At 33.8% G+C, this 16533-nt stretch overlaps 1 protein-coding gene across 4 annotated transcripts in view; it reads left to right on the plus strand.

Annotated features, from left to right (window-relative positions):
• The window catches only part of Rif1 (replication timing regulatory factor 1), a 60838-nt gene that overhangs the window by 33623 nt on the left and 10682 nt on the right, over positions 1-16533 (plus strand). For all 4 annotated transcript variants that reach the window (XM_015479174.2, XM_015479175.2, XM_048812257.1 and 1 more), the window contains 10 exons: positions 2826-2925; positions 7408-7672; positions 8370-8412; positions 8917-9119; positions 9936-10035; positions 11016-11135; positions 11926-12077; positions 12661-12744; positions 12830-12884; positions 13216-16479. In XM_015479174.2, coding sequence (XP_015334660.1) covers positions 2826-2925; positions 7408-7672; positions 8370-8412; positions 8917-9119; positions 9936-10035; positions 11016-11135; positions 11926-12077; positions 12661-12744; positions 12830-12884; positions 13216-16479 — 4386 coding nt within the window. The remainder of the gene's footprint in view (positions 1-2825; positions 2926-7407; positions 7673-8369; positions 8413-8916; positions 9120-9935; positions 10036-11015; positions 11136-11925; positions 12078-12660; positions 12745-12829; positions 12885-13215; positions 16480-16533) is intronic.

Consider the following 16533-nt stretch of genomic DNA (forward strand, 5'->3'; position numbering starts at 1 on the left):
GGCGGCGGCGGCGGCGGCGGCGGCGGCGGCTGTGCTGCCCCCCCTCCATGCTGTTGTTTCTTTTGCTGTGCAGAATCTTTTTAGTTTGGGGTAATCCTGTTGGTCTGTGATTGCTTTTCTTGTTGGTCTGTGGTTGCTTTTCTTGCCTGTGCTTTGGATGTTATGCAGGAAATCATTAGCAAGACCAATGTGAAGAAGTCTTTCCCATTTTGTTTTATTAGTATTAATGTGTTAGGTATTAGTATGTAAGTTATTCCATTTTGAGTGAACATATGGTGTGAGATAAGGATCCAATTTTATTCTTCCTGTGTTTTTTTGTTTTTCCTTGCATAATTTATTGAAGAGACCATCTTTTCCCCTTTGTGTATTGTCAGTGCTCTTGTGTAGGACCACCCATGTGAGAATTTATTTCTGGTCTTTTTGTTCCATTGGTCTATATGTCTGTTTCATTGCTAATATGAAACTGTTTTGATTACATAGTTTTGTAGCAATATATTTTCAGTCAGGAAGTGTGATGTTTCTTGTTTGTGGCATTTTTCCTCAAGATTGGTTACTTTGGCCCTTCAGGTTCTTTTGAATGTTTTAACCAAATACCATTGGTTCAGGCCCAGAGGTGCACATCTGTAATCACAGCTACTAGGGAGGCTGACAAAGGAGTATTGCAAGATTCAGGCTACCCTCAGAAACTTGCCAAAACCCTAAGTAACTTAGTAAGATTTGGTTTCCAAATAAAAAATTGAAAGGGCTGGGGATACAGCACCCCTAAGTTTAATTTTCAGTAATAACACACAAAAGGAAAACATAATGCCATTGGGATATTAAGGTAGATTACATTGAATCTGAAGACCACTTTGGGTAGTATAGATATTTTAACAATGTTAATTATTCCATCCTTAGAAAATAGTTGTGAAGTAAAGTACTTGCTGAATTGTAAACTTGTATTATTACAAATGTATAGTTTAATACTAACCTTTTTATTAAGTAATTTTTTGGGTTCTCTGTAAAGTTTAGGATCATTCTGTTGTCTTTGAAGTTTGGGAATTTTACTAGTCTGTTTTTAAATATTTAGTGAACCTTTTCAATATAAAGAAATGCGCCTTTAGGTCAGGAAAATAGTGCCTTGCTTTACTGGTGCCCTTCAGTTTTTCTATTTGAGTAGTATCTGCCCCTGCTTTCCCCCCCTCCCCCCCATATACTGTAGACTGTTTTTAGACCTTTTGACTTTGTCTTCCATGTTCTTTTCTTTTTCCACATAGTTTTGGGTGTTTTGTTTTCTTTTGCTTTGTTTACTGCTTTCTGGGAGCTTGATATTTCTAGTTGTTCCCATTCCTTTGCCGTATAAATGTTTAGAGGAGTATTAAACTGTTTTGATTTACATTTAATGTTTTAAATGAATATAATTTCCCTCTTAACATGAGAATATTGTGCTTCTTGCATTGACTCCTGGTGGATTCAAGTTCAGTTTGTATTTAGCAAATTTTCATCATGGTGCTTGGTGTTGATAGTAGGAATGTATTTTCTAATACAAGAGAGAAGTGTTTTTCTAGCTTTAATGGTAAAATTGTGGTTATAGTAATCTTCTGCTTTATAATTGTGAGCAAGGAGGAAGCTCCTAAATTTAACATCTTTGCATCTTTTCTTCTAGTATGTAGCCTCCCATTTGAACTGACCCTTCTGTACGATTTTCATACATAGCAGAGGCATTATTTTCTTCCTCTGGTACTTACATTTTATGGCACAGGCTGTCTTTAGGGCAGATATGGCAGTTAATCTAGTTAAGTGAATAAATGGAAGGTAATGGAGGATAAGGAGAGAAGAAACACTGGCCAGTTGTTTTATACATCTCTAAATGCAGTACAATTTTTTGTTTTGTTTTGTTTGTTTTTGGTACCAGGGATTGAACTCCAGAGCACTCGACCACTGAGCTGCATCCTCAGCCCTTTTTTTATATTTTATTTAGAGATAGGGTCTCACTGAGTTGCTTAGAGCCTTGCTTTTGCTGAGGCTGACTTTGAACTTGAAATCCTCCTGCCTTAGCCTTCTGAACCTGTGGAATTACATGCGTGTGCCACTGCACCCAGCTAAATACAGCAAACTTAACTTTTAATCAACCATTTAACTATTTTGTAAATATCACTGTGACTTCTGTTACTCTGAGGTTGCATTTGGAAAGTTGTTATTTTTGAAGTGTTCTCTTTGGCTTATCAGACATGGGTTTTCTTTGTTCTACTTTTAGTTTGCTGCTGCTCCTCACCTCCATAAATTGGTAGTCTTTTGAGTCTGTGGACCTTTTTTTATTTCAGTTGGATTGGGGGAGAAAGAAAGAATATTGGTGGAACTTAAAAACATTTTTCAAAAAAAATTTAAAAACTTTGATTGTTGTTTCCACTGGGATTTATGAATACATCATTACTTTTTTAATTTTTAAGAAGAATTTGATAAAGAATGCAATTACTGGGGCTAGGAATGTAGCTCAGTGGTGTAGCGCTTTCCTAGCATCTGATGTCTTGGGTTCTTTCCTCAGCACTGGCCCCCAAGAATCTCATTTTAAGCTTTGTGCTTCCACTCTGAACATATGAGGTGTTGAATGGGCATCTTAAAGATGGATGATTTTTTTTCCCTGAATCTTGATAATAGTATTTGGTACACAACAGTAACCGGGAAATGTTTATAACCATATACTTTTACCTTATATGGAAAAAATTATGGAATGTGTATTATTGTGGTATATATGGGAGAAAGTCATGCTTTGTTACTGCCGCTGCTTATTATTGTTGGATAGCTAGTAGCTGGAAGTTTCTAATCATGATACTTTTCTTCCCTAGAATTTGTTGTACTTGGACAGGATTGTTCATATTATTACTGTAATGGTTGATTGCATCGATTTTTCACCATATAATATTAAATATCAGCCCAACGTTAAATGTAAGTATCTTCATTACATTTATTTGTTGCAATATTTCATCAACTACCAAATAGTTCTCTATTAGGATTTTACCCTTTACTTTATCATTATTCATTTATTTATTTATTTTAAATATATGTATATTTTTAGTTATAGATGGACATAGTGACTTTATTTTTATGTGGTGCTAAGGATCGAACCCAGTGCCCTACCACTCAGCCACAACCCCAGCCCCTCAATTTTTTATTTTATTAAATGTTCTAATTTTTAAAATCTTTATTTTAAAATAATCATTTAATTGGTATTAAAGTTAGAATTATTAAATTGGTTGTGGTTTTATAAGAAATTAAAAATCTACATGTTTAATGGAATTTTTTTACCATTTTTGTTAAAATTGGACAGTTAGAATTAAAACAGATTGTCCTTTTTTTGGCACTGGAGATTAAATCCTGAGATGCTTTGCCACTGAGCTACATTCCCAGCCCTTTGTAATTTTTAAATTTTGAGACAGAGTCTCACTAAATTACTGAGGCTGGCCTCAAACTTGGAATCCTCCTGCTTCAACCTCCTGGGTTGCTGTAATTGCAGGCATGCACCATTTTTTCTGGCTTAATTAATGTTTTAAGAAAATATACCCATCTATCTAGGTTTATATTTTCTTACCATATAGGAGATGATTACCTGCTGTTAATAGAAATGTCAGTTGATGTTGAGCTTTATTATATTTTTCTGTTTTAAGATCTGTCATTATTTTCATTAATTATTTAATATAAATATTTCTAAAACATAACTAGAATGCTTTTAGAATGTTTTGGTTTTTTCAGATTTTACCAAATTAAGATTGAGTAACATGTTACATATCACAACATCCTTTCCTGAATTCAACTAAGTTAGGTTTTAGATGTGCTTGCAGTAAATTTCAGCTATCCTCTTGAACTGAGCAGTACCTAATCTGATTATGTCTAAGTAAGAAAAATAAAACTGTTTTGAACACCATAACTTTAAAAGATTATAAAATGTAATGATACTAGAAAACATTTCATAAGTCATTGGAATTATGTAGGACCAAGATGATTAGCCCCATGTTGACATTATTTTAGCCATGTTGATACTTGTGAAAATTTAGATTTATCTGAATATTGGAAGTGTCCATGATCTATAAACTCACAATTACAAATTTCTCCTGGTTATATCATTCCATGTCTGTCTAGAACAGAACCAGAGATCATCCCTTTCCTTTTTAAATTTATAGAATAAGATTTCAAAATCTGCTAGCAGAAATCTAGGAGCAGAAACAGGAAATAAAGAGTTGCATAAAGGATATAGTTATCATCCAGGGCTGTGCATCAGGATCTCTTGGGGACTTTTTAGATGACCTATAGTTATTTTAAATTTAGAGAAACTTTGCTAGAATTACACACAGAAACTGCATATCCTTTTTCTCAGATTCCTCAATTATAAATTGATTGCATTTGTCTTATCATTGCCCCCAGTAAACCGCCCCCCTCCTTCTGCACTAGGTATTGAACTCAGAGGTGCTTAACCACTGAACTACATCCCCACCCCCTTTTTATATTTTATTTAAAGATGGGGTGTTGCTGAGGCTGCCTTTGAATTCATGATTCTTCTGCTTCAGCCTCTCAAGCTACTGGGATTACAGGCATGCGTCACTGTGCCTGGCCAATATACATTTTATTCATTCTATGAAAGTATGTCAGATTAGTGAACAAGCTGGAACATTTTATTACTTTTTTTTAAATATTTTTTTAGTTGTTGATGGACCTTTTTATTTATTTATTTATTTATTTATTTATTTAATTCATTCATCTTTTATTTTTTTGGCTGGACCTTTATTTTATTTATTTATATGCAGTACTGAGAATTGAACCCAGTGCCTTACACATGCTAGGCAAGCACTCTACCACTGAGTTATAACTCTAGCTCAATCTGGAACATTTCTTGCCCTGTCTTTCATGCCCCATAAAATGGAGCACTTAAGGGCCCGGTATGGTGGCACACTCCTATAATCCCAGCAGCTCAGGAGGCTGAGGCAGGAGGATCATGAGTTCAAAGTCAGTCTCAGCAAAAGTGAGGTGCTAAGCAACTCAGTGAGACCCTGTCTCTAATTAAAATACAAAATAGGGCTGAGGACGTGGCTCAGTGGTCAAGTGCCCCTGGTTTCAACCCCCTCTTCCCCAAAACCAAAAAGGTACCCCCCCAAATAAACAAACAACAACAACAAAACAACGGACCACTTAAGCAGCTTAATCTAAATTTGTCATATTTCCTCAAGATTTGATTCAGTTCTCATTCATTTTTATAGGAATATTACAACAACAATGCTGTGGGTCTTTTAATTCATGTGTCCCGCTAGTGATGAAGACAACATTTACTTTTTGGTTCAGTTGGTAATGTGACAGATTTCCACAGTAAAGCTAATTACTGTATACTTACTAGTAAATGTTTTGTGGCAGACACTTTGAGACTATATAAGTATCCTGGGGTGTTTGTTTGTTTGTTACTAGGGATTGAATCCAGCGCATTTTATCTCTGTGTTACATCCCCAGTCCTTTTTTATTTCTTATGTTGAGATAGGGTCTTGCTAAATTGCTGATGCGGCCTTGATTTTGCAGTCCTCCTGCCTTAGCCTCCTGAGTGACTGGAATTACAGGCATATGCTACTGCTCCAGGCAGTATCCTATTCTTTAGGAAGTTTTCACTCATGAGTTGATCAACCTTTAATGCTTCTTGCCTCGTACAAGTGTAGGTGACATCTAATGTAAGATAAACCTTCTGATATCCTACATTTTATTTTTATTGGTATGGACTCCTGGGTTTCCAGTTTGTTCAGTGGACTTTAGTTACTATTTTTTATCTTAATGACCAAGATATCCCAGATTTATTCATTAAGGATGACCATTGAGTTGTCTTGTGTAACTTTTTGACACATCCCGTTATTGGTAGGGAACTTGGGTGTGAAATATTTAGCTTCATCTTGCACTTTCCTTGCAGCCTTGAATCAGCCATTCTCGAGCGAACATGGTTCCTTTTAGCTGAGATTAGCATTTTAGAAACCAAGATTGTTTATTGCTAACAAGATGATGATGTTCTTGGATCCTCTGAGTGGACAGAATTGAAAAATAGAGGTGTATGATCTCTTAGCTGTTATTGTTGTGCTTTGTTTTCTCCAGTAATGGAGATTGAACCCATTGGTGTTCTGCCACTGAGGTACATGACAGCCCCTTTTTATTTTCTAGTTTTAGAAGGTCTCACAAAGTTGCCCATCTTGGCCTGAAACTTATGACCCTCCTGCTTTAGCCCCCTGAGGCTCTGGTATTACCATGCTTCTACCACTGGGCCCACCTCCCTGCTTCTTTTGATGTACTTCTTGTTACCATCTAAATATCCCACCATTTCACATTTTTCATCTTTCTGTATTTGTATTTAACTACTCTTTAACTGGGAGAAAACCTGCTTGTTGTTAATCTCAATATATTTATAGTCATTGGTATATAACCAGTTCTCTGATATATTACCTTAGCCTTAACCTTAACATCCTATCCAAGAATTTCTGGGTAGTATTCAGGAGTGTATATGTATATTCATGTCCAAGAAACTGATTTTAGTGCAGAAGGCTGACTTTATTAGCAACACTTTTTCTTTTTTTCATTTTACCACATGAGACTAATTAGTAAGCACTGGATTAGAGATTTCTATTAAATCTGAGCTCTCCTGGCTTATAAAAATGAGTTGAGAGAAACGGATGACATTTTGGAATGGGTATGATTTTTCAGGGCAAGAGTGACATGGGTTGATTCTTGTAATTGATGTCTGGAAAGAAGTGCTATAAGAAGAGTACAAAGGAAAGTCAATGTTATTATGACATAATTTTCTTTAAATTAGAAAGTAGGTACTAGTTCTTTGTTATTTTTTGAGACAAGATCCTAGTAAGTTGACTAGCCTGGAATTTGTCATCTTCCTGCCTCAGCCTCCCAGATTGTTGAGATATACCCGGATAATTTAGTATTTTGTTAAAAATTAGTTGTGATGGGGCTGTGTTCGTGGCTCAGCGGTGGAATGCTTGCCTAGCCATGTGTGAGGCTCTGGCTTTGATTCTCAGCACCACGTGTAAATAAAATAAGTAAATAATTAAAGGTCCATCAACAACTAAGAAAAAAAATAGTTGATTTAAAAAAATAGTTAAAATTTTGAGAAACAGAAAAATTTGTAATGTATTTTTGAATTTCCTGGAGAATAGACTCACGTGTTCTTATTCTAGATTTGATGTCATTTTCTGTTGTCACTAATTTTCATTGGTAAAGCTACTATGATATATGACCATTAATAATGTGTGATTTTAGGGTTTGTTTGGAGTGTCACTTGAATACATGTGTATTTGATGCATCTAGCTTTTAAATGTGAGAAATAAATTTTGTACATTCAGACAGTGTGACACTGTTTTCAAAGTACGTAAGTTTTTGATCAGTGTAATTATGTCTTAGCACCACAGAGATCTTCAGATTGGTCCAAAAAGAAGAAGGAGCCCCTAGGGAAATTGGCTTCTTTATTTAAACTTATTGTGAAAGTGATCTATTCTTTCCACACTCTGAGCTTCAAAGAAGTATATTCTGATACTCTACTTGCTATTGGCACCTCGATCACCAACATGCTTTCCAATGTTTTTGGACATATTTCTCTGCCATCTATGATCCGAAAAATATTTGCAACTTTAACAAGACCCTTGGCATTATTTTATGAAAACTCAAAGTAAGTATTTTGTGCTTAGTTGTTGAATTAAATTTGTGCAGTTAAAATATATGTAGCAACTTTTGTTTTTTTACCAGTTTTGTTGTTATGGATGGTAATCTTTACAATTTACACAGGGTAATATATTAAAATATTTTGTTAAAAAGATATCTCAAATAGTATAGAACTTTGAGGTAGAATTGAAGTGCCCAAGAACCTGAAAAATTCCCCAATAACATACTTATAAAAACACTTTGAAAGAATTTCTTAATAATCTTGTAGCAAGCTTGGTTGTTCGGTGGTAATAGTTTGTCTTTTATAAATTTATGGAGGAAAAAAATAGGTAACAGATTTTATGAAGTGCAGAGTCCAAACATTAAATTCATGAACTTATTACCTCTTCAAATTATTTGCATCTTTGCTGTATTAAAAATAGTTTGTTTTAAAAATATTCAGAAACAGGAAGCTAGTACAAACACTTTGAGGTCTACTGTGTTTTCAATGATTCGTTTTTTTAAAGATGAGGTTTTCCCATGTTAAATCAAGTTTGGCATTTTTTTTCCCCTTGTTAAGACTTAGGAACAGTGTTTTACGTCATTACATGTACACATTTGTTTTTATCACTATGGTAACCTCATTTTCAGGTTTAAATTGATAGATAACATAGTGTCATATTTCTAAAATATAAATGGTCCTCTTATGTGTTTTTCCATTCTAGGCTTGATGAAGTTCCAAAAGTGTACAGTTGTCTGAACAACAAGGTAACAATAAAAAATTGTTCATAAAACATAAATGTTCATAATGAGAAAATAGAGTTTAGATGTTTGTCTACATTATATATAATTTTGCATATTTTTAATGGACATTTAATATTATGAAATAATATGACACATTCATAAGTAGATTTTCTTTTTTAAAAGATGGTGTTAATAAGCTAGCTTAAAATCATAGAATTCGTGATGTCATCTCTTTATATATGTGCTCAGTTGGGCTTAAAATTTTGTAGGTGAAGAATATTTTGACAGTTATTAATTCTTGTTAAATTGATATAAACACATTGTTTTCCCCTGTCAATGGGAAATACACTCAAAATCAAGTTGGTTTATTGATAAAATTGCCAGATATTTTGTCAGCATATAAAGAGATTTACAGTGATCAGGGGGCCTTGTTTAAAATTATTGAAATTTAAAAAATTGAAATAGCAACATGTTTTGCAAGTTAATATTTAGAATGCTTTTTGCTCTTATTTTTTTCCTTTTTCCTAGTTAGAAAAGCTCTTAGGAGAAATTACTGCTTGTCTACAGTATAGCTACACTGGAATTTATGACAGTGAACTTCTTGAACTGCTTTCTCCACTGTTCTGTATAATATTTTTGCACAAGAATAAACAGATTCGAAAACAAAGTGCTCAGTTCTGGAATGCCACATTTGCTAAAGTGACCATGTTGACTTACCCTGAGGAATTAAAGTATGCAATAACACATTTTTATTCCTTATATATTCTGTTATGATAATATGAATGGGATTTTTGGTATTAAGATAATCTTAATATGGGGAATCATTGCATAAGATTTTATACTTATTATTTGGATTGCTTGGTAATTACTAAACATTCTTTAACATTTTTGTTGGGTCTTACAGTAAATTTGATTTTAGGAACCAATGAAAAGAATTTTAAATTATCCTAAAAAGAAGGGCAAGATAATGATGATTTTTAAAGTTACTTGAGTGCTTAATGTCATATTTTACTTCTGTTTGAATTTATCCATGATGAATATTTTGGAAATTTTGACAAAAGGTTTAGAGATGAAAATTTGGAGATTCTTTTGAAAAGTACAGATTTCTCCCATTTTTATACATGTGTAGAAGAATCTTTTAAGATTTTAGCCAATTTTCATTTACTGTTTAAAAATTACTTTTAAGCTTTTAGCCAAATTTCATTTACTGTTTAAAAAGTACTTGTAATTGATGTACTCTAGCCTGATGTTGTGGGTCATACCTGCTATTTCAGCTAACAGGTAGGCTAAGTCAGGAGGTGTGCAAGTTCAAGGCCAGTCTAGGCAACTTACCAATCCCTTCTCTGTGTCAAAATAAAAACAAAATGGGCTAGGGTTGTGGCTCAGTGGTAGACTACCCCTGAGTTCAGTTCCTGGTACTATCAGAGAGAAAGTGTATATGTGTACACACATAAACAAGTGTATGTATTTGACAGTGCTTGTTAACATCACCACTATGCACCAGTACATTTGACTCAATGTATATATATTTGTGTACTTTTTTAAAGACCTGTACTAAGACAAGCCAAACAGACACTTTTACTTCTCTTGCCTGGTTTGGAAAGTGTTGAAATCATGGAGGAATCCAGTGGACCATATTCAGAAGTAGTGAGTTGTTGTTTTTGTCATTTTGTTTTTAAAGTTTTGATGTTTAAATGATTTGTTTATCGTAAGTGATAAATAAGTAGAACCTGGACAAGAGTTCCCTAACATGATTTTTTTTTTTCATATGTATATATAGAGTTGTCTGGCCTGAAATACGAGTATAAATTAAGTGCAAAAGTTTTCTCTCGAGAAATACTCATGTAAATTACACTCAACTCATGTACCTTATATGTAGTCTTTACAAGCATCATAACTGTTAAAACACATCAGTGGAATTATTTTGGAAAAAGTAGAAATGAACTTACTAAAGTCTTTATACCTAAGCAAGAACTGTTCTTCTAGATTTCATTTCTTTGTATTAAATTCATCACTACTTCTATCAGAAAAAAATAAATCTTTACTATTACATCACCCTTAGGACCAAGGTCACTTTGACTGATACTTGATTACCATCTAAAGATCTAGGAGTTCAGAGGCATAAAGGCATGGATGGATACTGTATTCTTAGGAAGTTGAACATCCTTAGAAAGTATTTTTCTGTTTAGCAACAGATCTTATACAGCTATTGGTTTGTGTGCTTAGAATCAGTAAGGAAAAAAAATATCAGTAACTATAGTTAAGAGAAAATGTTCTTCCTGTATTAATATTCTCTAAACTGTGTGCTTTATTAATCTTCTTTATTCTTTAATGTTGAAAGTTTTGTGGGCTTTTTTTTGTGTGTGTATTTTCAGTAATGGGTACAGTGTTTGAGTCTAGCAATTTGATTTATATTGTAATATTTATGTGGTATGTCTTATTTTCAAATTTCATGAAATTAAAATGGTATAAAACAGTATTGGAATATTTAGACAATCTATTTACTGTCTTTTGACAGTGTTTAAATTTAAAATAAGTTATCATTAGTATGTGATTATTAGATGTGAAAAGAAATGAAAGTAGTAGAGTTGTCCTTAATGAAATTGTTTTTATTTTTAATAAAACAGATGGAAAACTCACAATTAAATGTGAAGATAAGTGGTATGGAAAGAAAATCAAGTGGAAAAAGAGATTCCTTTTTGACACAAACAAAGGATAAGAAAGAAAATGTGAAACCATCAGTCAAAGTATGTTTTCAACATTGTATTTAATAGAATTTTTAAAATAAAGCTTATAATAGCTTTTTATTTCAAAACTTCTCATTGCAAGGAAAAGTTATAAATGGCTTAACAAATATGGGATGGTGAGGATTGGTAGAGTTCTTCTACAAAGACTAATAGCATAGTATGAAAATCTGGAAGAGGAAGGTGATGACTCCTTCTCAGTAAGGGTAAATCTGTGTAATGCTTAGCCTCATGATAATACTTATATGTAATTTATCATATGTAATTTATTCCCAGCAGTAGCCTCCATAAGATAGGTCCCAGTGACTAAAATAGGTAGTGTAAGAGAACATTTTAGAATTGTTGTTATTATAGTATTTAATTTGGAATAGATTACATTCTTGTAGATGCTAAAAATAGAATGATACAATGTTATCTTTACAAATTTTCAAAGTTATTAGTGTGTAAGACATACTATATTGGCAGCCTTACTTAATTTCACTAGTTCATTGTTACAGCTTGGAAGTGATACATATACTCTTCGCCAGTTGATTTCTATGTTTGCCCGAAAAACACATCTTAAGGTGTACAGATTTGCCTCCTTTTAAAGGGCTTAATTTTATTTTCTCAGCATTTATTAGAAGTAGAAAAATAGTGAAGAACATTATTACTAATTTGTTATTTTGAATATCATATGGACTGTACATCAGACTTAGAACTTTGAAAAACCTTTATCAGTATTAGAAGGAACTGGAAGGCATTTGAAAATGATGTTGGAACTGAAAATGTACATTTACTTTTTTAAAATCTGCAGCTAAAATTAGAATCTTCATCTCCAAAAGTAAAGAGTGAAATGCTGTTGGAAGAGGAAAAGTCAGAAGATTTTGTGTTTATTCCTCCAGAAGAAAAAGAAGCAAAGGAAAGAATATTAACTGAACATCAAAAAGAAGTACTCAAAACAAAACGGTTTGTAGGCCTTTTGTTTTGAATTGGACATTTATTTTGTAAAGTATTTATTCATGTATCTTTAGTTTTAGGTGGACACATTGTTTTGTTTTTATATGTTGCTGAGAATCAAACCCAGTGCCTCATGCATGCTAAGCGACCACTATACCACTGAGCCACAACCAAAGCCCTGGACATCCATTATTTATGCTTAGATTTCATGTAGGAAATTACAGATTTGTTGTTGCATAATGTGTTTGGTAAAGTGATTGGTTTTGTTGGTTTGGGATTAAACCTAAGGCCCCACATGTTAGACCAGCCAACTACCACTGACCCTTTGAATTGTAAGTTTTAATGGGAGAAATTACACTTTACTGTATTTTATAATATATAAAGTGGCCTAGTAATGTGCCACATATTGCCAAATGGAATTCTTTTGTTGAGGTAGGTTGTATAGGAAGATAAGTTCATGAGAAATCTGGAAAGTAACCATATAGATCTTGATTGTGTAACATTCATAAAAGATAATTTGGTAGATTGCAATTAATTTCTAATTGTAAGAATAATATCAGATTTGTAAAGTTACAAATAAAATATTTTTCAGGTGTGATATTCCTGCCATGTATAATAATCTGGATGTTTCACAAGATACCTTATTTTCTAGTCATTATAGTCAGGAAGAGTCTGTGTAAGTATGAAAGCTTTTGGACTTGTAACAATTTCTCCTAATTTTTTTTTAAGTACAATTTAATTCCCATAATTCTTTATTTCAGGGAAACACCTAATTCAAGTGAAAAACCAATGGAAGATTCTGAAATGATAATTAAGGTATATTCAATATTTTATATTTTAGGGTTTTTAGAATCACCTATTAGGAATAAATTGCAGACTGGGGGCTGTTCTTCATTTTATTAATTTTAAGGTTTATTTTAGAATCATACACTAACAGAATTATAGTCATATGTGTGTATTTAAATGTGTTTGGCTTTTATTGAATAAAATGAGGAGCACATTAATGGGCATCTTCTATTACTTTTGGAGTATTTGCATTTTGTTGAAAGTTAGTGGTCATCTCGGTATTACTGAAGTTTTGCACTTAAATTTTCCTTGGAAGTGAAACTTGTTTGCAGATTTAATCTGTATATATATTTCTGTACAGGAAAAGCAAATGCAGCATGACAGTGTTATTCCTCAAGATACCAAGGAAAACTGTGGTATGAATGAACATCTTGAAAAGGCTTCTGTTTCAAATAATGGATGTAGTTCTGTTGAGGAAACCAATCCAGAAGTATTAATGACCAGTAGTAATGATGTCAGAAAAATCACCTTAACTTCATCAAAGAAAGCTTCAACTGAATGTATACCTAATGCAGAAAGTTCATTTGTTGTCAACAGCTCAGTTTCTAATTCCTCTATTTCTGGAACTCCCCCACAGCCTACAAGTCGAAGGCAAACCTTTATTACGTTAGAAAAGTTTGATGGTTCAGAAAATAGACCTTTCAGCCCGTCCCCCTTGAATAGTATATCATCAGTTGTTACAGTGAAAAATAACCAGGAAAACATGACTAAAACAGATACTACTTTAAAAACAAAGAAAAGAGAAGTGACTCGATCAAAATCTGATTCAGAGAAAGTGGTGAATGGAGTTAAGAGATCAAGCCGGAGATCTAGTAAAGCTGAGCAGTCTGGAAATAAAAAGTCTAAGCCCTTAATGAAATCTGAAGAAGAGAAAAATACTCAGGAATCTACCGAAGACATGATAGCCTTAGAAAATAACCCACCTGGTTTTCTTAATCAAACAGAATGTGTGCAGAATAATCAGGATCATCTTTCTGAACCTACAGTGGAGTATGAAGACACAAAGCCTAAATCAACAATAGAAAATGATGTAGTGTTGGAAAATAATACTGTGGAAGAGAAAAATGGAGAGGTTAATTTGGAATCCAAAGAAAATACACCCCCAGTCATAATACCAGCAGATCAAATGGGAAATGAAGAGAATCAGGTTCAGATAACTTCAAACCAAAAAACCCTTAGACGATCTTCAAGGCGACGTTCAGAAATAATAGAGTCAACCACTGATAGCCAAGATAAAGAAAATAGTCACCAAAAAAAGGAAAGACGTAAGGAAGAAGAAAAATCTCTTCAAAAGAGTCCATTGCATGTAAAAGATGATGTGTTACCTAGGCAAAAACTGACTTCTGAACATGCAGTACAGGAAAATTTAGTTGAGAAAGGAAATAATTTACATGAGAAAACTTTGGGGGAAACCAGTGCTAATGCTGAAATTGACCAAAATAAAAGTAAACCAGACCTTGAGAATATTAGTTCTGAAGCAGATAGTGCCCAGGACATTGCTGATAAGTCTTCTGAGAAACCTTTAAGAGGACGAACGCGTTATCAAACAAGAAGAGCATCTCAGGGTTTGCTTTTCAGCATTGAGAACTCAGAATCTGATAGTTTTGAGACAAAAGAAGAAGGATCAAGGAAGAAGAGATCTGGAAAGTGGAAAAACAAAAGTAATGATAGTGTTGACATGGAAGAACAAGAAGAAAAAATGGTACAAGAGTGTATAAAAGTTGAAAATCAGACGCCTGAGTCTAAAGCAATTTCTGAAGTAGATATGAAATCTCAGATTTGTGAAACAGGTGAAAGTACTGTGGTAATACCTCAGGAATCTAAAATATCTTCAGATTTGTTGCAAGCTTCTGATGATGTACCAAATACACATGAAGGAAAAAGTAAGACTAGCAAAAGCACAGAAAATTCCTTTACATGGCCACCTGTGCCAGAATCAAATCTAAGGACTAGAAATGCCAATAAAAGGTTACATAAGGGAGATTCTGATAGTGTGGGAGAGTGTTCAAAAGTGGGGCCATCAAGCGTTGCTTTGCTTTCTGAAAAAAGTATTCAAATTGTTGAATGCCAGCACAAGAGAAGTAGGAGGGTCAGGCGATCTAAAGGTTGTGACTGCTGTAGGGAAAAATCAGAGCCCCAGGAAAATTCATTTATTGGGTTAAGGAACATAGAAAATGATGATGAAAAGAATAGTGAAACAAAAGCAGATGTGCAGACACCTGGAACTGTATCAAAAAGTTGTGATGCTAATCTGCATTCTGAAGTAAAAATTTTAGATGAACATCCTAGTGTGAATTTTGATTTGGGTCTCAAGGAGGAGAACGATACTATAAATGATTTAGTAATTGTACCTGCAACTGAATTGAAAGAAAATACTATTGAAAAATCTGTTCCTCCTGAAATAGTAACTTTTAAGGAGGGCACTTGTGATATGGATTCTGGTGTAGCAACGTGTCTTGAAAATGAGGAGCCATCTAACATATTAAAAGTTGTGGGCCCATGTGCATGTGATTCCATGGACATTTCACAGAAATGTTCTCCTTTGGACACTAAAAAAAGGAAACGAGAGTTTTCTCCAGAAGAAGTTAACATTGTTAATGTTGAAGGAAATGCATGTAAAGCAACAGTGGGATCAAATCTGGAAGAAGTAGAAGCTATGGAATTGGATATAAAAAGTGATAAATCTGAAACTAGCTTAGAAAAAGATAAATCTGAAGCTAACTTGGTTGAGAAAAAGAGTGCCAAAATAGATATTTCTGAAGAAATGGTAGCAGAGGGAAATACTAAAAGTGGCATACCTGAAGCAGATAAAGCTGAAGAAGTCAATGCTGAAGAATTGAATGCTGAAGCAGCTGCAGCACAGGAATATAACTCAGGTACTGGTCTTTCTGATAAAACCACACCTATAAATGTGAATCCTCAGATGGAGATTTCTGAACAAAAAGCAAACGGGAAATTGGGTGGAGGAAGTAATGAATCTGATCTAGGCTCACTTGGAGAAATCAATTCTGAAATTGAAAATTATGAAAAAACAGTGATTGAGCAGGTGAATTCTGAAACTGACAGTGTCGAGGAAACAAAGGACAGGGACAGGACTACCAAAACCTCTAAGCCAGAAGAAGCTCAAACAGAAAGATTGAATGTAGAAACTGACAACTTTATTCCTGACACACTTGAAATGAACACTGAAGAAGGAAAGATTGAATGTAATAAAACTGAAACTAATATTGAACTTAATAAATCTGAAGAAATGAAATTAGATGACAATCAAGTGGTAGTAGGAAATGATACTTTACAGGAAGTTCATCATACTTCAGAGACAATGGAGGAAACATTACAGTCTTCGTCATCTGAAACAGCTATCTCTGAACTGGTAACAGAAGATAATAATGCATCTCCTCAAAAATTAAGGGAGCTTGATCCTTTACTTTTGTCTGCAAACGACAGTCCTAGTGGTATGCAAACACGATGTGTCTGGTCCCCATTGGCTTCTCCATCTACCAGCATTTTAAAGAGAGGACTGAAAAGACCCCAAGAAGATGAGATCTCCTCACCTGTTAATAAGGTAGGAGGAATGAGGTTGAATATAAGAGAGTCTAATATTTGGTTGAAACTTTGG

Source organism: Marmota marmota, unplaced genomic scaffold (assembly GCF_001458135.2).
Source record: "Marmota marmota marmota unplaced genomic scaffold, marMar, whole genome shotgun sequence".
NCBI classification, from domain to species: domain Eukaryota; kingdom Metazoa; phylum Chordata; class Mammalia; order Rodentia; family Sciuridae; genus Marmota; species Marmota marmota.